General features: G+C 44.6%; 1 protein-coding gene and 1 non-coding gene across 2 annotated transcripts in view; both read left to right on the plus strand.

The window, feature by feature from the left end:
* The window catches only part of Ssu72 (SSU72 homolog, RNA polymerase II CTD phosphatase), a 35,242-nt gene extending 14,103 nt beyond the window's left edge, over positions 1-21,139 (plus strand). Inside the window, exons 2-5 of the mRNA XM_028891402.2 lie at positions 983-1,126; positions 18,564-18,703; positions 19,213-19,331; positions 20,831-21,139. Coding sequence (XP_028747235.1) covers positions 983-1,126; positions 18,564-18,703; positions 19,213-19,331; positions 20,831-20,932 — 505 coding nt within the window. The 3' untranslated portion in view covers positions 20,933-21,139. The remainder of the gene's footprint in view (positions 1-982; positions 1,127-18,563; positions 18,704-19,212; positions 19,332-20,830) is intronic.
* On the plus strand, positions 772-878 carry LOC114708298. Its single transcript, XR_003736775.1, has one exon. It is a non-coding gene; the product is annotated as a U6 spliceosomal RNA (small nuclear RNA).
* Positions 21,140-21,934: the final 795 nt, after the last annotated feature.

Below are 21,934 nucleotides of genomic sequence, written 5' to 3' on the forward strand. Positions count from 1 at the left end.
CAGCCAGTCTAGAGGAGCTGACCTTCAGGTTCAGTGAGAGACACCCCCACCCCCCAAAAAAGGTGGAGAGGAACTAAGAACAGTGTTGTGGCTGTCACATGCACACATGTGCACACACCCATGACAACGTATGTCCATGTGCACTAAAAAGCAAAAATCTAAAAACATATTCTTTTTTTTTTTTTTTTTTTTTTTGGTTTTTCGAGACAGGGTTTCTCTGTGTAGCTTTGCACCTTTTCCTGGAACTTGCTTGGTAGTCCAGGCTGGCCTCAAACTCACAGAGATCTGCCTGTCTCTGCCTCCCGAGTGCTGGGATTAAAGGCGCGCACCACCACCGCCCGACATATTCTTAAATACTTTAAATTTCACTTTTTATGTTTCAATATTTTTAAATTTTATTTTCTGTGTATGGTAGAATGCACAGCATACATGTGGAGCTCAGAGGAAAACTTACAAGAGTTGATTCTCTCCTTTTACCATGTTAATTCCAGGGACTGAATTTAAGTCATCAGGCTTATATAGCAAGTGAATTTTCCCACTGAGCCATTTTGCTCAACTAAAATAGGGTTGATGAGATGGCGCAACTAGTAAGGCGCTTGTTTCCAAGCCCGGTGACCTGTGATCGGTCTCTAGAATCCACGTGGTAGAAGTAGAGAACCAGCTCTCATAAGTTTTTCTCTTCACCAGCACATGTATACCATGCTGTGTAGGTGCATGTACACATTCACAAATAAATAATGTAATAATTTTTTTTAAAGAAAAATAGACTGTGTGCTTGCTTTGGCAGCCCATATACTAAACTTGGAATCATACAGAGAAGATTAACATGGCCGCTGCCCAAGGATGACACGTAAATTTAAGAGACATTCCATAGTTAAACAACAATAAAAAATGGACTGTTAACTTCTGTTTTGTGTCCCTTGGTATGAGAACTTTGTGTTTTAATCCAATTATGATGTTTTTTCTTCTTTGTGTCTTCCAGCAAGCGGGGTTTCAGTGTCCGGTCCTTTGGAACAGGAACTCATGTGAAGCTCCCAGGACCAGCACCTGACAAGCCCAATGTTTATGACTTCAAAACCACATATGACCAGATGTACAATGATCTCCTCAGGAAAGACAAAGAACTGTATCCCATGGCTGACCCTTAGAGAAGCAGGGTGGTCTTCTGGTGGGTGTGATTTGTGACTGGTAGTCACTCTGACCCCCACCCTGCAGGGTGTGTTTCAGGTGAAACAGGACCAACAGATATATTCTGGCATATGTGCCTGTGGTGCCTACGTCAGTCCTGTTTTATGAGAAGTCAGCTTTGTCTTTTCTTTTCTTTCCCTTTTCTTTTCTTCCTTCCTTCCTTTCTTTTTTTTTTTTTTCCTGTAAATTTGAGACAGGGTCTCACTGTGTAACCCTGTCTAGCCTGGAACTCACTCTGTAGACCAGGCTAACCTTGAATTCACAGATCATCTCCTACCTCTGCCTCCTGAGTGCTGGGATTAAAGATGTGCAGTGCCAGCCCAGTGAAGAACTCAGTTTCCTTTTGCCTACTGGAGAGTCTAGAGTAGTGATTCTCAATCTGTGGTTTGTGATTCCCTGGAGTTTAAACAACTCTCTCACAGGGTTGCCTAAGATAATCAGAAAACACAGATATTTACATTATTATTCGTAACAGTAGCAAAATTGCAGTTATGAAGTAGCAACAAAAGTAAATTTTGGTTGGTGTCACCACAACATGAGGAACTGTATTAAAGGGTCACAGCATCAGGAAGGTTGAGAACCACTGGTCTGGAGGTATACCTGCAGACACAGATGTAAAACCTACCTTGATGTGATCAACCAGGAGGCTCTGGTATGTCATTAGGCAGTGGAGCACAGATGAGGAAATAGAAGCTACAGAGTTCTGTTGTGTCACACTGTAGGCTGCCCAGCTGCTTCTACAGAGGTGTGTCTGCACACTGACATGTTGGAGATACAGTAGCTGGGTTAGTGGCTCATGCCTGTGATCTCAGCCTTTGGAGGCTAAGGCGGTAAATTGCTGCAAGTTTTGAGGCCAACCTGCACTATATAGTTTGAGTCTGTCTTGGGTTGTAGAATAAGACCCTGTCTCAAAATGAAAACACAATAAAAATGCTGTGTTTACCAAACAAAGCATGGAAAAATAAAGTATTCTGAGAGAACTTTACTTCAGGAAGAGCCAAAACAGTTTGAATCTTGTACTGTAGAATCATGAGGAAAGAAAAAGGTTTTGTTTTTTTTTTGTTTTTTTTTTTTTTTTTTTTTTTTTTTTTTTTTTTTTGTGTGTGTGTGTGTGTGTGTTTTAGGTTTTTTTGTTTGTTTTTGTTTTTGCTTTTTTGAGACAGGGTTCTCTGTGTAACAGCCCTGGCTATCCTGTAACTTGCTCTGTAGACCAGACTGACCTCAAACTTGCAACGATCCACCTACCTCTGCCTCCTGAGTGCTGGAATTGGAGTTGTGCGCCACCACTGCCCAGTGCAAAAAAAAGTTGTTTTTTTTTTTTTTTTTTTTTTTTTCTTACTTTGTTTGTTTGTTTGTTTTGAGACAGAGTTTTGTTATGTAGCTTTGGAGCCTGTCCTGGAACTCGCTGTGTAGACAAGGCTGGTCTCAAACTCACAGAGATCTGCCTGCCTCTGCCTCCCAACTGCTGCGATTAAAGGTGTGTGTCACCACCACCTGGCTAGAAAAAGGTATTTTAAAATAGGTTTTTCATATCATGTTCCATAATGGTTAAGCTAGTCAGTGCTCCAAGTGTTTGAGTGGGTCATTTTATAACCTCCATACTCACTTGAAATTTCCCATGTTCATATACTTAGCATGCACATGAGGCCCTGAGATTGATCCTAAGCACGTCTAAATAAAAAATTCTAGATGTTCTTTACTTACAGTAGTGCTCAGAGTAGAATCCAAATATTCTAAGCAAGTGAATGTGAATGAAAGAACTTATTTTTTTCCCTTTGTGGTTTGGAAATCAAACCTACAGCCTTGTACATGCTAGCCTAGGCTAGCACTCCTCCACTGAGTTATCTCCAGATCCAAAACTTTTTTTTTTTTTTAATAAGATATGTTTCCACTGTGTATCCCTGGCTTGTAATAATCTGTGTAGACCAGGTTGGCCTCAAACCTAGAGGTCTACCTGCCCTTGCCTCTCTCTGTCTCTACTGCCTGGGTCCTGGGATTAAAGGTGTGGGCAACTGCATCCTGCCTTTTTCTTTTTTCTTTTTTTCCTCATCTATCTTTTCACTTTTAAAATTTCAGTCAAGGTTTCACTAAGTTTCCCAAGCTGGCTTTGAATAAATTCTAGCCCAGGTAGGCCATAAGTATGTTGCTACTCCTGCCTCAGCTTCCCCAGAGACTGAGATGACAGAGCTGTTATCACTCCAGAAAGCATTTTTGTCTCCATTTTCTTTTTATATTCATACATTGTTGCAACTTTTTTGGTTTTTCAAGATTGTTTCTCTGTGTAGTTTTGGTGCCTGTCCTGGATCTCGCTCTGTTGCCCAGGCTGGCCTGGAATTCACAGAGATCCGCCTGGCTTTGCGTCCTGAGTGCTGGGATTAAAGGTGTGCACCACCACCACCACCACCACCACCACCACCACCACCACCACCACCCGGTGCACTCTTGCAACTTTTAATATAAACTAAAATTTAAGCAGTCCTAGTTGCTCTGAAAGCTGAAGCAAGATGATTGCTTGATCACAGAGTTCAAGGCCAACCTGGGTAATTGGGAGACTTAGTCTCAATAGAAAGAAAGAAAGCATGCTCTGGGTATCACGACACAAGGCTCACTCAGGAGGCTGAGATGGGTCGGTTTAGAGACTTTCTCAAAAGAAAGAATATAATAAAATATTTTTGTAGGTACAGAGATGAGTTAAGTAGCTTGAGGGGTCCCAAATGCCTTCTAGAGAAATGTAAATCCTTGTAGTTCCTACATCTTTGCCACTCCCACCCTGCTTCCCAGTACTCCCTCAGCGGCAGGCTGCAGCTGAAAGGTGGTCAGTCAGTGGGGACATTGGTTCAGAAACACAGGTATTTCCTGTTAGCTGTACACTTGCTTTGTGAATACAATGGGAGTGTTTGGAACTGTGAAGTGCTTAGGGCCTATACCACAGTGATCCTGAGAGCCCACCCTGTGATCCGAGAGCACATCTGGTACTTCACCCTGCTGAGAAATTCAGGAACCTGAATTTGGAGGATTGAGTGTTCTTATCTTTTTGAGTGTTGGGTAGAGCAGGCTGTGTTCTGCTCACATCCTTGTCCAAAGAGCTACCAAGTATGGGGGGGGGGGAGGAGATCTCAGAAAAACATCTTCCTGAAGCTGCTCTGGTGATCGTGGTATACTCCTTTCCTTTCGAGTCACAGCAAGTATTACATAAAATCTCAGAGAGGCTCATTTGGGGGCTGGGTGGTTTCCTTAGCTCTAGGGGGAAAGTTGAGGTTTTATTTCTTATTTTAAATATCTGTGCACCGTTAAGCTTATTCTTTAACCTTAGCTGATTTGAATTTTTTTGTTTGTTTGTTTGTTTGTGTTTAAGATAGGGTCTGTATTTTTTTTTTATTATGTATACAGTGTTCTGTCTGCATGTGTCCCTGCAGGCCGAAGAGGGCACCAGATTTCATTACAGATGGTTGTGTGCCACCATGTGGTTGCTGGGAATTGAACTCAGGACCTTTGGAAGAACAGTCTGTGCTCTTAACCACTGAGCCATCTCTCCAGCCCCCAAGGGTCTGTATTATGTAGCTGTGCCTGTCCTGGAACTTACTATGTTGAACAGGCTGGCCTCTGTTGGGATTAAAGGCATGCGCTACCATGTCTAGTTCTTGTCTGCTTTTGAAATTTCTTCAGTTAGTACTCTTTATTTTAGATACTCTTTTTGTTGTTGTTGTTTTGTTTTGTTTTTGTTTTTCGAGACAGGGCTTCTTCCTGTAGTTTCAGTGCCTATCCTGGATCTCCCTCAGTAGACCAGGCTGGCCTAGAACTCACAGAGATCACCATCTAGCTCTGCCTCCCAAGTGCTGGTATTAAAGGTGTGTGCCACCGCTGCCTGGCTATTTTTGATGCTCTTATATTTTGTGAGAGAAATAAACATGCAGTACTGGACATGTTCATACTCCTTTATTACAAATTAAAATTTAATATTGATTCCAATTGTCTTCCTGATTCTGGATGGGGTAGTTCTTAACATGTTTTACAAGAACGAAGTTTAGGCTACAGCTATTTAGGTAGCTCTAAAAGGAGTGGAGACCAGCATCCAGGAGTGAGGATCTTTATAGAGTGCTGGTGTAGTGGTCAGTGGCTGCCTCTTAAAATGTACAAAGTACCCGGAAGGGGACTATATGGACGGGCTTTTAATGTGCTGGGAACAGGGGTGGCAGTAGCAGAGCTTGTGGCTACCTTGGTAGTTTGGTGATAAGTCATCAGTATTTGCCCCAAAGTACCCTCTAGGCAGGTTACCTCTTGGTCAGTCTTCAGGAAGCTTGTTAGTAATTTACTTCATGTGAGTAGTAGTTTGTTGTAGGTGAGGCCAGAATGAGGCATAACAATGTACCTAGTGCTGTCCTTGGCCAAAAGAATGTCTCTTCCAAGGAATTTACTATACATGGGCATCAAGCTAGGTCAAATAAGGGCATTGTTGGGACTGTGAAGGGGAGGATAGAGGTAGGAAGGGTCACTGTATGGGGTACCCTTTTGTTCTGAGGCAGACCACTGCAGGAAATTGGGAAGGGAGTGGTACTATTCTTTGAAAAATAACCCGGATAGCATTCCTTAGTCAGTAGTAAGGACCCCTGCATGATCTTGTATAAAAACCATAGTTTTGTAGTGGAAAGCTAGAAAAATGCTCTAAGATGTAACCCAAAGATAAGCACTCTCTGCTTGCATTTTCAAGGGGGAAAGGGTTTTGTGAGTTGGTAGGAAAAAGATACTTGATGAGAACTGGGGGCCTAGTGGCCTAGAGACCACCTCTGCCGTATTTCTACTTTGTGTGGCTAGGGCCTCAGTTTCTCCACCTGTTCCCTCCTCATGAAATTCTAGTAAAACAAGCTGAGTATAATAGTGGCCACTTGAAAGTGGCCTGGCACTTAGGCAGTAGATGTAGAAGTTAAAGGTCACTCTCAGCTCCATAGTGAATTCAAGACTGGCTTGGGTTATATAAATCAAACCCTCTATCAATAAACAAAACAAATGAGGAAGCAGCATACATAGCATAGACCTTGTATTTTGTAAATCTCTGACAGATTTTAGGCACTTTTCATAATATTAATACTTTCATCTGTGAGGAAGAAGTGATCTTACTGTTCATGTAGCTTTGGCTGGCTTGGAAGTCATTTTGTAGACCAGGCTGGCCTTGAACTCAAGAGTCCACTTGCCTCTACCTCCAGAATGCTGGGATTAAAGACTTGTGTCACCACACCCAGCCTTAGACATACTTGTTGATTTAGGTTGGGTTAATAGCTGATGAGACCATTGAAGGGATAAAAATATGATAAATCAAAAGTGCATTTACCAAGCTGAGTGTTGGTGGCTCACACCTTTAATCCCAGAATTTAGGAGGCAGAGGCAAGAAGATTTCAAGGCCAGCTTGTTCTATAGAGTTCCAGGACAGCCAAGGCTACACAGAGAAACCCTGTCTCAAAAAGCAAAAACAAATGCACTAACTTAATCTACTACACTTGGTAACTTCATCAGTGTCTGTTGTTTCCCATTGTGGCTGTGGAGATGACTGGATGTTGAGCTGAGTTAGCATTGCTCCTGTGTTGAGAGCATCAAACTGTCTCACCAGCCTAGGGGGCAGACCCAAACTTGAAGTACCGTTTCTACTGAATGTATATCACTCTCATGCCATTGAAAAGCTGACTTGTCCTAAGTAAGGGATTGTATATTTATTTTCTTAAAGTACTTTGCTATAAATAGTTGCATTTTCTTTTTCACAAGTAGAAGTGAACCTGAAGGATTGAAATTTGCTTCGTACTGTTTCTGTGGACCCCATCCATGGAATTGTTGAGGGCAATGGAGATGAACTGAAACTTAACCAACATTTTGATTAAATGTTGATAAAGCTAGTGTAGGTTGCTTCATGGTTTTACCAATTTCCTTTTTGAGAATTACCTGTAGTAAAGAAACACACATGAACACGCCAATATCAGCGATAGGAATTCTAAGTTCACCTGACCACTAGAGAAATAAAAAATATCTTTAAAGTCAAATATGGTAGTTATGTACCACTATCTAAGCTTCTCTGTAGGCTGAGGCAGGAGGATTATCAGGAGGAGCATGCCAGTGCAGGGTCTGCTTGGGTAACAGACTTCTTTATCTCAAAAATGAGCGAAAAGCTGGAATTGGTATCACAAACCTGTTTTCCCAGTACTTGGGACACTTTAGTTGAATTTAAAGGCCAAAAATAGCAAGACCCTGATTCAGTCTTCATTTAGGAGGGTGTTTGTTTGTTTTTTTAATGAAGATCCCATTAGTTCTGTTTTTATCAGGTGAACCTGTAACACCTTTAGTGGTGATATAAGTTGATTTTGTTTATGAAGAATTGTCGGTTTTACCAATGAACTATCAATAGATTGAGGAAGTCCGTCAAAGCAGAAGATGGATGGTTAACATTCCCTGTTCCTGCCACCCACTCTCTAATGGGCTGCTCCAGAAGCCACACTGTATTCATAAGAAGGGTGGTTTTTAACTTTTCTTTTTTTTTTTCCTCTCTCTCTCTCTTCATTTCTTTATTTGGTTTTTCAAGGCAGAGTTTCTTTGTGTATTCCTGGCTGTCTGTAGACCAGGCTGACCTCAAACCCACATAGACCACCTGCCTCTGCCTCCATAGTGCTGGGATTAAAGGTGTGTGTCACCACTGCCCAGTTTTTTTTAACATTCCTAAGTCTTGCATCTATGTTGCAGAGTGGTCCAATGAATCTACTGCTTCTAGCCTGCTTCTTGGATTTCTCTTTGGGATCTTGTGATTACCTTTTGAGTTCAGATTATATTTTAGCTGTCCATTTATTGAGTATTCATCCTTACTCTTCTTTTTTTTTTGGCTTTTCAAGACAGGCTTCCCTGTGTAGCTTTGCGCCTTTCCTGGATCTCGCTCTGTAGACCAGGCTGGCCTCGAACTCACAAAGATGTGCCTGCCTCTGCCTCCCAAGTGGTAGGATTAAAGGCGTGCGCTGCCACCACCCCGGGCCATCCTTAGTCTTTTATTACTGTCCATATTTCTTTCTATTTTTGGTCTTGGGGTAAAAGGGGAAAATGGTTTCTGAGATAGAAATTTATCAGGCTTGGCCATTTGATGATTAATCTTGTCAAATTGATTGGATGAGACACATCTAGGAGATTAGTAAAACATAGCTCTGGGTATGTCTGTGAGAGTGTTTCTTTTTAATTTATAATTTTATTATTGTGTTTGATGTATAAGCAAGGGTACACATATGCAGTAGCATGCATGTAGAAGTTAGAGGACAACTTTGTTTAAACGATTCTCTCCTCACTTCTATGTGGGTCCCAGGGGTTGAACTTGGGGTGTTAGGCTTGTATATAAAGTACTTTACCCACTGAGCCATCTCAACAGCCAAAAGTGTTAAGACAGATTGTAAGGGCTATGATGGATCCTTTGATGGTTTCATAATTATACTGGCAAAATTGGGAGGTGGTGGAGCTATCAGGAAGGAGTAGGTTACAGGGAGCATGTCCTGGGGTCCTTTTTTTTTTCTATGAAGTTAATATTTTTTATTTTATGTACATGGATGTTTTGCTGGATTGTATGTCCATGTACCACATACATGCCTAGTGCCTGAGGAGGTGAGAAGAGCGCATTAGATCTCCTGGAACTGGAGTTGATGGACTGTTTTGAGCCATCACGTGGGTGCTACGAGTCAAGTTCAGGTCCTGACAAGCAGCAAGTTCTGTTAACTGCTGAGCCATCTCTCCAGCCTGTTGGGATTATATTTTATACTAGTCTCTTCCTGCATGCCCCTTCCCCTGCTTTATAATGTGATATCCTATCCTTTTATACCCTGCTCCTCAGGACTGACTGACATCTCAAACTGAGCCACGTCTCTTTGCCAAGTTGCTTTTTCAGGTACTTTCTCATGATGTAAAAGTGACTATAATACAATCCCCATGTTGAAGACCATTGATAAATAGAGCATCCGTGGGAGAATCCTTCCTTTATCTGTAGCCCTGGAAATTTGTTTATTGATGAGGTTTTACTAATATCAAGTTTCAGGTGAAGCTCATGTTTCTCTTTTTTTTTTTGTTGAGTTTAGAATGGGAATTTCTGCCTCCTGGGAGTGCACCTTGCTCGGCAGACACGGTGGTTCTGGTTTAATCGTGCTCTGTCACCACATGGCAAAGCAATGCCTAATAATGACTTTCACTTGTTTGCTGTTTATTTTCATGTGGTTGGTAGCTGTATTTTTTATTTTCATTTAATATTTTAAAGATTTATTTGTTTATCTGAATGCCAGTAGAGGGCATTAGATCCCGTTAATGGTTTTGAGCCACCATGTGGGTGCTGGGAATTGAACTCCGGACCTCTGGAAGAACAGCCAGTGCTCCTAACCACTGAGCTGTCTCTCCAGCTCCCGCTAGCTGTGCTTCTTAAAGAGATTTTTATTTTGTTTGTTTGTTTGTTTGCTTGCTTGCTTGCTTGCTTGTTTTTTGGAGACAGGGTTTCTCTGTAGCTTTGGAACCTATCCTGGAACTCGCTCTTGTAGACCAGACCAGCCTTGAACTTACAGAGATCTGCCTATCTCTGCCTCCCAGGTGCTAGGATTAAAGGCATGCACTACCAAGGCCTGGCTTTATTTTTATTTATTTATTTATTTATTTATTTAGGGAAAGAGGTTTTAAAAATGGTTATTTGCCTGCTACTTACTTATCAGAGGCTTATCAAAGCTGATTGGCCAGGGTAGTTGCTGTGGCCATTTAAATGTCTGGATGGGTTTTCTCCTTTGGTACCACAGTCTACCTGGGTTTTCTCCTTTGGTACCACAGTCTATTTCTGGGGGTTTTTGTTACCCCTTTCTGTTTATTTAGAATATCCTTTAGAGTTCTGTTTGATCTTTCTATATAACTGCTTGACCTGTAGGATTATGTGGTATACCTGTAATATGCTTTATATTGTAATAAGCAAAAAACTGTTTCATTTTAACAGAGACATATGATGAATCATTGTCAGTTTTGATTTGTGCAGGTATACCCATGATGGCCATAACTTCTAGCAAATGAGTGGTTACAGAATCAGCTTTTTCAGAACTCAAAGCAGTTGCCCAGTGAAATGTTCCTGCTAGCCATTGAGTTCATCACCTTCCTGAGGTCAGCCTTTGAAATAAGAAACTTGCCTGAGCTTCTTAGGGCATATCTTAAAAGCCTAGAAAAGCACTGTTCTCAGGAAGGGCTCAGTTGTGAATTGAGCAGCCAGTATCCCATTCTGGAAATGCAAGTTGGTGCTGAACACTTGACCCCTAAAAAAGGAACAGTCTCTCCTGGTGCAATACTTAGGAATGGAGGTATGCACAGGATTGCAGGGAGACTCAGCAATCTAGGTGCAGGTAGCCATACCCTGTCCTGACTTTGTTATACTCTAGGCTTACCAATACCTAAAGAAAGAAAAATGTTGTCACACAAAAATAAAGTAAAATAAAAAGAAAAAAAAAAAAAAGAAGCTGTGTTTATGGTGGTCCTGTGGGTTCCAAGGGGCATCAGTAGGTACTTTATGGGCAGTCTTACTGGGGATACAGGTTGCCCCATACTCTGTCCCTTGCAGTGCCTGAATTCAGCCTTGTCCACTAAAATAAACCTCAGTCTAACATTGCTTCTCTAATTGCATTTGTTTCTGCTCTTGTGGTCATCAGAGGTCTTCAGTGCCCAGTTCAGGCAAGCACTCTGGCCATCTCAGGCCTCTAGACTGGTGCCTCTTTTCCATTTGATGACCTAGTTGTGGTTTGGAGACCTTGCAATAAACAGTTCATCAGGCATTGATTATCTTAGGAGTTCAGTTCAGGAGGTAGGCTTTGGAAGACTGCATTTGTGAGAAGTGTTTTAATGTAATAGTGTATAAAATATATTCAAGCAATCCTGCTTTCTATTTGATGTACTGGCTTTGCCATCACTTGGAATTTTGTGATAAGTTGTTAACAACACCTCTGGTTTGGTCTGTGTTCTGCCGTCTTTGGTGCCTGTGAGACCTTCAACTCCCAGACCATGTCCTAGGATACCTGACAGCTTCTAAGACTGAGGACCATGTGCTTGGAATGAACATTCTTCCTAAAAGTTGATTTATCTAAGTGTTTTCCTTTTCTAACTAACCCTTTTGTCTAACAGTGATGCTGTTCATATTTCCTTCAGCCATTAGTCCCTGTACCACTTAGAGGCATTGTTTATAGGATGCTCTGTGTGGGACATTGAACTTGGTATCAGCCTTGCAATGAGCACACATGAATCTGGGGTCCATTGGATGCTTTAGTCATTGTTGGAGATCTGGGCATTTAACTAGCCTGAGATTGTGTGCATAACAGCAAAATTACAGTTATTTTTTAAAGATTTATTTATTATGTATACAGTGTTCTGTCTGCATGTGTGCCTGAACACCAGAAATGGACACCAGATCGCATTATCGATGGTTGTGAGTCACCATGTGGTTCCTGGGAATTGAACTCAGGACCTCTGGAGGAGCAGCTAGTGTTCTTAACCTTTGAGCCATCTCTCCAGCTCCTGTAAAATTACAGTTAGGAAGTAGTAATGAAATAATTCCATGTTGAGGATCACCACAACATGAGGAACTGTATTAAAGGGTTGTAGCCTTAAGAAGATTGAGAATCACTGGGCTAGAAGGTTTGTTAAAACTTAGTGAGAGGGGCCAGCCAGATAGCTTAATAGGAAAAGACAGTTGCTGCCAAGCCTGACAACTGTGTTCAATGCCCCCAATCTGTATCCTGAAGGAAAGAACTGACTCATACAAGTTGTCCTCTGACCTTTACACATATAATGTGACACATGCACCAGTGTGTGCAAGTAGGCACACACAAATTTTAGTGTGTTCAGCGATAGTTAATAGCCATTTCTGAGTGACACCTTTGGGACTCTCTCTGAATTGAGACTTGAGTTTTCTCTTCAGAATTGTGCTTTAGCAGGGCAGTCATCGTGGTAGTGGTGGCAGCACATGCCTTTCTTTAACCCCAGCACTCAGGAGGCAAGAGGCAGGTGAGTCTCTGAGTTCGAGGCCATCCTGATCTAGTCTACTGCAGAGAAACCTCATCTCAAAAAAACAAACAAAACAAAAAATTGTGCTTTGTACGTTATTTTTAAACTAAATTTAACTTGAGGTTAGGAGTAAAATAATTCCAGGTGGTGGTGGAACTAGCCTTTAATTCCAGCACTAGGGAGGCAGTGGCAGGAAGATCTGAGTTCAAGGCCAGCCTGGTCTACAGAGAGAGTTCTAGGACAACCAAGGCTACACAGAGAAACCTTGTCTTGACAAAAAACAAAAAGAAGTAAAATAATTCTGAGATGGACAGGTACTTGCAGGGTCTCTGGCCCTGCCTCTGAAAGCAGGTACATGAAGCAGGTAGCATGGCCCACCTTTAGGTAGCCACAGACTAAAATTTGGGTTTGTAGTTGAGTATGATGGTGCACACATGTAACTTAAGCACTTGGGAGACTGGCAAGATGTGACATTGGAAGTCATTGTGGGTTACACAACAAGGTGCTGTCTCAAAAGTTGGGCTGGAATGATAGCCATCAGTAAAAGATGGGACCCACATAATAAAAGCTGAGTGAGGTATGCTTATGATACTTATGCTGGGGAGGAAGAGACAGGTGGATCATTAGGACTCACTGGCTAGCCAGCCTAGCCACTGGTGAGTTTCTGGCCAGTGATGAGATACTGTAAAGAAGCAAACAGGCGATAGCACATGAGGTGGTGTTCCAGCCTACATGCATGTATGCACACATAGACACACAAAAAAATTTGTAGCTTTTTTAAAACTTGTAAAGGATGGTGGTTGGTAAACGGTGCACTGGCCAGTTAAAAGTCATGGGCTCTTGTCCTGTTGACACTAAACTCTTAAAGATTTGTTAATGTTTAGTAAGCACTCTGAGATGAGGTTTGATCTGTTTAAGCTTGTATAGCTGTTGATCAAACTGTGATTTTATTAATTCACTTGAAGTATATTGATGGTGACTCTTTTTGAGATAGGGTCTCTCTAGCCCTGGTAAGCCTGGAATTTGCCATGTAAACTAAGCTGGCTTTGAACTCATAGACATTTGCCTGCCTATGCCTCCCAAGTGCTAGATTAAAGGTATGTGCCACCATACCAGATTTGATGGTAGGTTGAAGCGGAATTTGGTGCCCCTTCTAATGCTTGCTTTCTGCTGCTTCTCCGAGGGGCTGGGAGTTCTGCTGCTGCCCCTCTGCCCAGCATCATTCCCTAACTGCATCCCTGTGACTGAAAGGAGGCTCTGTCTGACTTGAGGGTATTAGGACAGTAGTGAAGGCAACAAGGTTGAGAGCCCCTCAGGATTCTTCCCTGTCTCAAGGAACATTACCTTAATGTTCTGAGTCAGGCCTGTTTTAAATGTGGTTGGTTATGTTTCTGGAGAAATGAGGCCTGACTTACGCTGGCCCCTTGGTTAGCTTCTGAACAGAAGGATGGGTGAAACCTGTGTTTGGGGGTCTATTGCAGATTTATCCATAGCAGGAGCATGGACCTGACTCAGGAAGTTCAGTCTGAAGGCAGCTTCCTGAGAGGCAGTTGAGAGGACCCATGGCTGTGAGGTGCTGATGGTCTATATACTTCCTAACAGCAGAGACAGGCATTTCATGGAATCAGCCAAGTAGATAGTAGCAGAGCTGAGTGGCACCAGTGAGCCTTAAGACCAGTGAGTGACTGGCTGTTGTGCAGTTCCTGTCCTGTGCACACTTGCCCTTTCTCCAGAAAGCTGCCCACTCTGCTGAGGGTGACTGGGCACAGATAAGAACTCAAGCCTTGTCCTGTGTTGAATTTGATGCTGAGAGCCAGCCTGTGGGTCTCATTGGTCTGGTCTTTCCTTTTTTTTTTTTTTTTGGTTGGTTTTTGTTTTAATTTATTTATTATGTATACAGTTTATTCTGCCTGCATGTTTACCTGCAGGCAAAAGAGGGCACCAAGATCTCATTACAGATGGTTGTGAGCCCCCATGTGGTTGCTGGGAATTGAACTCAGGACCTCTGGAAGAGCAGCCAGTGCTCTTAATTTCTGAGCCATCTCTCCGCCCTTGTTTTGTTTTTTTGAGACAAGGTTTCTCTATATAACAGCCTTGACTGTCTTGGAACGTGCTCTATAAACCAGGCTGGTCTTGAACTCTCAGAAATCTGCCTGCCTCTGCCTCCTGAGTGCTGAGATTAAAGGCACGAACCACTACCACATGGTGGTCTGGCCTTTCTTCATAGGGTGTTCTGTCAAAAGCCCTGTGCTCTGGGGAGGACAAAGACATCCATTCCTTTGTGAGTGGCTAAGGATGCCTGATTCTGCTCCCACTTGATAGGAAAGGTATCAGATGCTACTATTATTTGAAGAGCCCATAGTTAGTGTCTATGAAGTCAGTTGTGGAAATAGCTTCTCTTTGGGGAATTGCTTAACTAGTAAAGACATGATTGGCACTACACCTGTAAAATCTTAAATTACAAGTGGATGAATGTGCATCCACTCCCAAGAGCAACTACTCAGGAATATGCTGTGTGATTCTGGAAGCAGGCCCCTAAGGTGCCAGCCCTCAGCTTCATGGCCCTGCAGTAGCCCGGGAGATGACAGTGTGCCTGTGGGTTCTGTGCATGTGGGGACTAAAGGGTCTCTATGACTCTCATTTTCTTTTTTTGTAGACTAGGCTGGCCTCAAACTCACAAAGATCTGCCTGCCTCTTCCTCTGCCTCTCAGGTGCTGGGATTAAAGGCATGTGCCACCATGCCCAGCTTTCATTTTGTTTTTTGAGACTGGGTCTCATTCTCTATCTACCTGGTTTAGAACTCACTGTGTAGCCAGACTGCCTTTGGACTTCATGGCAGTTCTGCCTTTGCTTTCTAAGTGCTAGGTTAAAAGCATAATCCTCCATGCCTAGCTTGTAGTTAAGATTTTATTTTTTTATGGATGGGGATGCCTGGAAAGACCAGGAAAAGGGCATTAGGCCAGGCGGTGGTGGCACATACCTTTAATCCCAGCGCTTGGGGCAGGCAGATGAGTTTGAGGCCTGCCTGGTCCACAGAGCGAGTTCCAGGACAGACAAGGCTGCACAGAGAAACCCTGCCTGGAAAAAAAAAGATGGGGGAGGCATCAGCTCCCTGAAGCTGGTGTTAAAGGAGAGTGTGAACTGTCTGATGTAGGTGCTGGGAACTGAACTTGAGTCCTGGGAGGGCAGGAAGCACTCTTAATTGCTATGCCATCTCCCTAGCCTCTTCTTTTTTGAGACAAGGTCTCATGTAACCTAGGTATCCCTCAGACTTGTGTAGCTCAAGTTGACCGAATCCTCCTTCCTTTATCTCTGGAGTGCTAGGATTACAGATGTCGTCCACCAGGGATCTCCGCTCCAGTGTTGCTCTTCTGTACCCAGCCAGTCATATCACTCGGTAGTAAGAAATTGTATATTCTGCAAGGAGAACAGCTTGAATTGTTTATCTGATGGTAAACCTACAAGTTTTTTTTGTTTTGTTTTGTTTTGTTTTTCTTTTTTCTTTTCTGGAGCTGAGGACCGAACCCAGGGCCTTATGCTTGCTAGGCAAGCACTCTACCACTGAGCTAAATCCCCAACTCCTAGAAGTTTTTTGTTTTTTTTTTTTAATGATACCGAATTGTACTTCTGTTGTGAGACAGCATCCCAGGTCCTGGGGCCCTCAGTGTGAAGAACCCTGTCCCCAGAAAGCCAGCAGGGACAGGAATGGGACTGGAGAGTGGTGGGAGTGGCCGTTCACTCTGAGGAAGCCAGCGCTTGGTCACGTTGGCTCACTGCAAGTAGATCAAATCCATCCACACTTGGCCCTCGGTTTTCAGGAACCTCACTCCAGGGACTGGCTAATTAGAACCAGAGGGCATAATCAACTTGACACTTGTACCCCTGGCTCTTCTGCTTTGCTGGCAGCCCCGGGTTTGGCCAAGTGAGCATCAGCCCAAGCCTTGCTTAAGCTTGGGGCTCTTGGAAGTTTTCCAGCTAACTGGCTGTTCAATGACGCTGTCAAAAACAGCAACAAGGATAGGGCATTCTGGGAAAGTGGGCCCTGTCTGCCGTGTCCACCCATATGTCCTAGCCTAGCCTCTGAGCTCATTTTTGGCTGGTTTTCAGAGTTTGTTGGAAGTATCAAATTTGCTGTGTGGTGGTGGCAGTGGTACACACCTTTAATCTCAGCAATCAGGAGGCAGAGGCAGGCACATCTCTGAGTTTGAGGCCAGCCTAGTCTACAGAACAAGTTCCAGGCCAGCCAGAGCTACACAGAGAAACCCTGTTTCAGCACACACACCCCGCCGCCCCCCACCCCCACCCCCAATTGTCAAGTTCAGGTGAGGTTCTGGCATGATTAATGTTTCCCAGCCTTCATTAAATAGCTAGGTCTTTACTTAAAAGTAGTCTCTCCAAGTAAGACATGCATGTATGTGTTGGAGAAAATAACAAGACCTTTCCATGCAGGACCATCCTGTGACCACAGTTCTTGTAGTACTTTTGGGCCTGACTCTGGTAGTGGAGAATGCAAAGTGGTGTTTCCCACTACCCCTAGCACTCTCCATGTGACTTTCTCCAGCTCTTCCTTAGGGTCAGTGCTAAATTTAAGTACCTGGATCCTGACTGATTCCTGCCCAAAAGGTCTACTCCTCCTTGTCCTCTGTCCCAGAAGTTGTACCAGCTACTGGGTACATTCTTTCCCCCAGGGCCTTTGAAGGACTCCTACAAGCCTGGATGCAGCTCTTCTTGTGGCTGGCAGGGAAACAGGAAGGGTACCATGCTTCAGGACCTAGCCCCAGAAGCAGCTAATGATGCAGGAAATGGAACTGCCTGGCATCTCTTGGCCAGGTGTCTTCAAGTTAAACTGTTTAGATGGCCACTTAAATGTGTTCTAAAAAGCTGCCTTTACTGTCCAGAATGTAGGAGTATTTTTAAAGCACCATGAACTTATTTAAGTAAGTTGACATGCTGGTAAGATGTCTCAGCAGTTAGGGGCACCTGTGCTCAAACCTGAGGTCAGTCCCCAGGCTCCACATGATAATAGAGAACTGAATCTGAATAGTCTTTCTGTTTCCCTAAAACAGGTGCTTGTTTCTAAGTATCCAGAGCAGCTCAGAGGAAACCTTAGACTATAGGGTGGCACAATCTTGAAGGCCCCAAAGGCAGTGGTTCTGTCTTTTGTCAGGGCTGATGGGCCTGAACATGGAGGTATCCTCTGGATTATCCCTTTGGGCTCAGCTGGCAGTCTCCCTGCTTTTAGTTGAACCAGAGCTTGTCCCTTCTAGACCATCAGTGGGGTGTTCCCAGTCCTTTCTTTTTTTTTTTTTTTTTTTTTTTTTTTGGTTTTTTATCGAGACAGGGTTTCTCTGCGTAGCTTTGCGCCTTTCCTGGAGCTCACTTGGTAGCCCAGGCTGGCCTCGAACTCACAGAGATCCGCCTGCTCTGCCTCCCGAGTGCTGGGATTAAAGGCATGCGCCACCACCGCGCGGCTCCCAGTCCTTTCTGTTGCTGAGGTTTGAGAGATTTGGTGGAATCCAGGGTGTGGTGCATGCCTTTAATCCTAGCACTCAGGAGGATCTCCGACTGGTGGATCTCTGAGTTCGAGGCCAGCCTGGTCTAAGAGCAAGAAGTCCAGGACTATATAGAGAAACCCTGTCTCTTGGGGGTGGGGTGGGTGGGTAGGAAGAGATTCAGTGGATTTTTCCAGATTTTCTTCCTGCTGTAGCTTAGCTGGATTGAGGCTTGGTTTCCTGGAAGCACTGTCTTTGTAGTAGGACTCCAGTTTGAGAGGAAACTTGGATGAGACAGTAAAACAAACAGGCACAGATAAGAGATACCTTAACTAGTGCTGAAAGCACAGGTCAGAGCTGTGGTCAGTATGAGAGGAAAAGGCCACAGTCCTGAGAGGAGGCCAGTGCTATGCTTCTGCTTTCTGTCCAGTCAGAATGGCCAAGATGCCGGGCGGTGGTGGTGCACGCCTTTAATTCCAGCACTCGGGAGGCAGAGGCAGGAGGATCTCTGTGAGTTTGAGGCCAGCCTGGTCTACAAGAGTGAGTTCCAGGACAGTCACCAAAACTACACAGAGAAACCCTGTCTCGAAAAACATAAAACAAAAACAGAATGGCCAAGGCTATCTGGAGCCACTTGGCAGGTTTGAGTATCATAGAAATCATGACACTCCCAAGAAGTTAGCACCTTCCTATTGTGGGGCAGTGGTGACCAAGCCTATGCTAAGGCCTAGAGCTGTGATGCCCCTGTTGACAAGGACCAACTTGGAACCCTGATAGGCAGGAAGACCATTTATTTACAGGCAGGACTAGGTTAGTGAGCAATTATTTATTTATCCAAAGCTCCTTGACTCTGGTGTTCAGCTATACACAGAATGGAATTTTACATATGTTGGACAGAAATAAAAGGATCAAGCCCCGGCCAGAAAGGTTCCAGAACTGCAAGGACCTGTTTGACCTGATCCTCACTTGTGAAGAGCGAGTCTATGACCAGGTTATAGAAGGTGAGTTCACAGAGCCTGGTCTGCCATTCAACGCGAGGCTGGAAGGTTTATGGTGTCAGAGATAAGGGAAGGCAGGTTAGGCATCAGGCCCTGGGCAACAGTGATAGAGACCCAGGGCACCCCCTCTCATCCTTTAACCTGTGTGGACATCTGGAGGATGGCCTGGAAGAGTAAGCCAAGGACTGATGTCCAGCAAAACTACCTGTATGTCTCTGTAAGCCTTGTGGCCTTCAGTGTTTGCTTTTCATTTTATGGAAATGGCCAGCATTTTATAGAAAGTGCTGTGTTGACGACAGCACTGGCTGGCATAGTATGGCCTTGAGTTGAGTACTGTTTACCTAGGTTTCTTCACTTAGCCTGTTGTGGGACTGTTCCTCATGTTAGTTCCTTGGACTTGGATGCTCAGCCCTTGAGTTATAGTCCACAGAGTTCAGGGGCAGGTGTGGTGAGAGCTGGACTTGCATTCTTACCCGGTGTCTAATAATACTTGTGCCTCTTTTTCCAATCAGATCTGAATTCCAGGGAACAGGAGACCTGCCAGCCAGTGCATGTGGTCAATGTGGACATTCAGGACAATCATGAAGAGGCCACCCTGGGGGCATTCCTTATCTGCGAGCTCTGCCAGTGTGTGAGTCTGAGCACCTGGGTCCAGGCAGTCCTTACCAGAGGAAGTAGCTGTGATTCACTTCCTCTTGGGGCAAGAGGGGAGCTTCTTATCACTAGCAACTTATTTTTACATCCTGGTTAAATACTAAATTTCAAATAAAGACCAAGAAGTGCACACTCTAGAAAGTTATCCAATGGCTTTGGCTTAAGAAACTACCCCAGTGCTTCTATTCATGGTAGACGTGATGTGTGACATCTCCCAGATCATAGGCCTCTCTTCTGGAAGAACTGAATGACATTTCACTTTTTCCCCTGGTGGATAGCTAGAAGAGCTTACTTGGTATTGTCAAAGATAGGTCTGGGGAGCCAGGCGGTGGTGGCAGCGCACGCCTTTAATCCCAGCACTGGGAGGCAGAGCCAGGCGGATCTCTGTGAGTTCGAGGCCAGCCTGGGCTACCAAGTGAGTTCCAGGAAAGGCGCAAAGCTACACAGAGAAACCCTGTCTCGAAAAAAACCAAAAAAAAAAAAAAAAAAAAAAAAAAAAAAAAAAAAAAGATAGGTCTGGGGACTACCAGAGTTAACATCCATAGTATAGGGATATTTTTGTGTCCCTTTACCTGATATTTTTTATCTAGATATTTATCCTTCTCTAAAGGTCCCTGGGCAATCTTGCAGCTTCCTAAGGGCTTGTGTACCTGCTGTGTGGAGGTATCACACTGTTAAGATGCTATGGAGTACTTTGTAGGAAGAGCCATGTGCCTTGTTCTGCCTTTTGCCCTTGAGACTTTTGTTTAGGTTAGCTGGCTGTGACAGAATTGATGTTCTCTTGGCTTACCAGGTAGAGGCTGACGTGGGGGATCCATATTCCTGCTCAGCTCAGCGCACTTTCTACTTTCAGGGTTACTGCTGAGCTTGTGGTTTGGCTGATGATCTGGAGACAGGGCTGTGTGGTCAGCAGCCAGCCCCCCTCACTTAAAATGTTCGAAGAACTGGCAATGTCTGGCCACCTTATAGGTTTTCACCAGTAGAAGCTATTGGTGTCTGAGGGATAGAAGCTGGAAGTGCTGTTAACATGCTGCAGTGCTAACATGCTGCATTCACAGGCTGCAGTGCTAACATGCTGCAGTGCACAGGCTGCCCCACCATGAAACATGTCAGCCTCTTGCTGGACAGTTCTAGGAAAATGCCTGTATCTTTGTGTGCCTTGCTTTACTCACTGTACTGGTTGGTAAGGCTTCTGTGTACCTGTGATGCCTGAGAGCAGAGCCTGAGTTCCAGCCTTGAGGTCTAGTCCTTCCTTTGAAGCTAGCTCTGCCCCTCCAATATGGGGTGCTATGTGGTCATTGTGTAGGTCTGGAGCCCATCATCATCCATAGCAGGGACTGCCAGGAAGGGGCTGTTGGGACAACCCTGAGGAAACGCTCCTGAAGCTGGCCCACTGCAGGAAGATGCAGCACAGGGCAGGGGTATGGACGGCATGTCATAATGCCTGGGTATCACTCAAGGCTTTGCTTTTCCCAGATCCAGCACACTGAGGATATGGAGAATGAGATCGATGAGCTGCTGCAGGAGTTTGAGGAGAAGAGTGGCCGGGCCTTTCTGCACACTGTCTGCTTCTACTGAGCCATCCATGGTCGGTGCATGACCTGTCCTGCACAGTCACCTTTGGAGCCACTTTTTCAATGTGTTTTCCCTTCTGATATTTGTTTATAATGCTAGGTGTGCATCACCAATGTACTGTACATATGGAATGGGAAGTACACAGAAATGCCAGATTGAAATCCATTGTTTTTAACCAAAAGAAATAAAGACGGTTTACTGTACAGCCTATAGCAAGTGTCTGTTGTTGGCCTGCCTACCCCTTTTCTCTTCCCCGCTGGATTGTACAAAAACCTAATAGGCCGCCTTATGGGGGCAGGGGGGACTTGGAATCACCACAAAATAGGTGCTGCTGAAGGTCTTTGATTTGGCCTGAATTTCTGGCCTGAACCCCTGCAGGGGAAGAGGCTACCCAGGGCCCTTAAGTCCGGCCCTGTGACATGCCTGAGACCACCCTCTGAGAGGGCCAGAATCCTGTTGTCCTACAGCCCCCGGCCTATGTGATCTAACACAACTGATGGTTTCAGTCGGGATCTTTGGACACAGTGCACAGTGGGGTCTGGACTTGGGGCCGGAGGTCAGCAGTCCTCTCACTGCCCTTTTCACACAGGGCAGGGTTGGCTCTTATGTTATCAGCCCGGTGGACAGGGCAAGCAAGGGCCTGGAACCCCACTTGGTTCCCAGTATCAGAGGCGGCCACAAGACCATAGACACTGAGTTGCTAGGTTCAGGCTACTGTCCAGCACCCCTTCCTTCCCAGAAGCCTGCTAGCCTTTCCCACCACTGCCACGATGCTCTGTGGCATCCTTGTTTGGCTCACTCTGGTCATGTAGTCATAGTCCCTGGCTCTCTGACCTTGCAGGCCCCTCCCCCGATGGCATTTTCTTGCTGGAGGAGGCTGGGAGCTGACCTTCCTGCCCCTCTCTGGAACCAGGGGACTCAGGAGGAGGGGCCTTAATCGGAGAAGTAGAGCAGAAACGACCACCCGATCCAGGCTAGAAAGAGTCCAGCGTGGTAGTAGGCAAG

The sequence above is a fragment of the Peromyscus leucopus genome, chromosome 2 (assembly GCF_004664715.2).
Source record: "Peromyscus leucopus breed LL Stock chromosome 2, UCI_PerLeu_2.1, whole genome shotgun sequence".
NCBI classification, from domain to species: Eukaryota; Metazoa; Chordata; class Mammalia; order Rodentia; family Cricetidae; genus Peromyscus; species Peromyscus leucopus.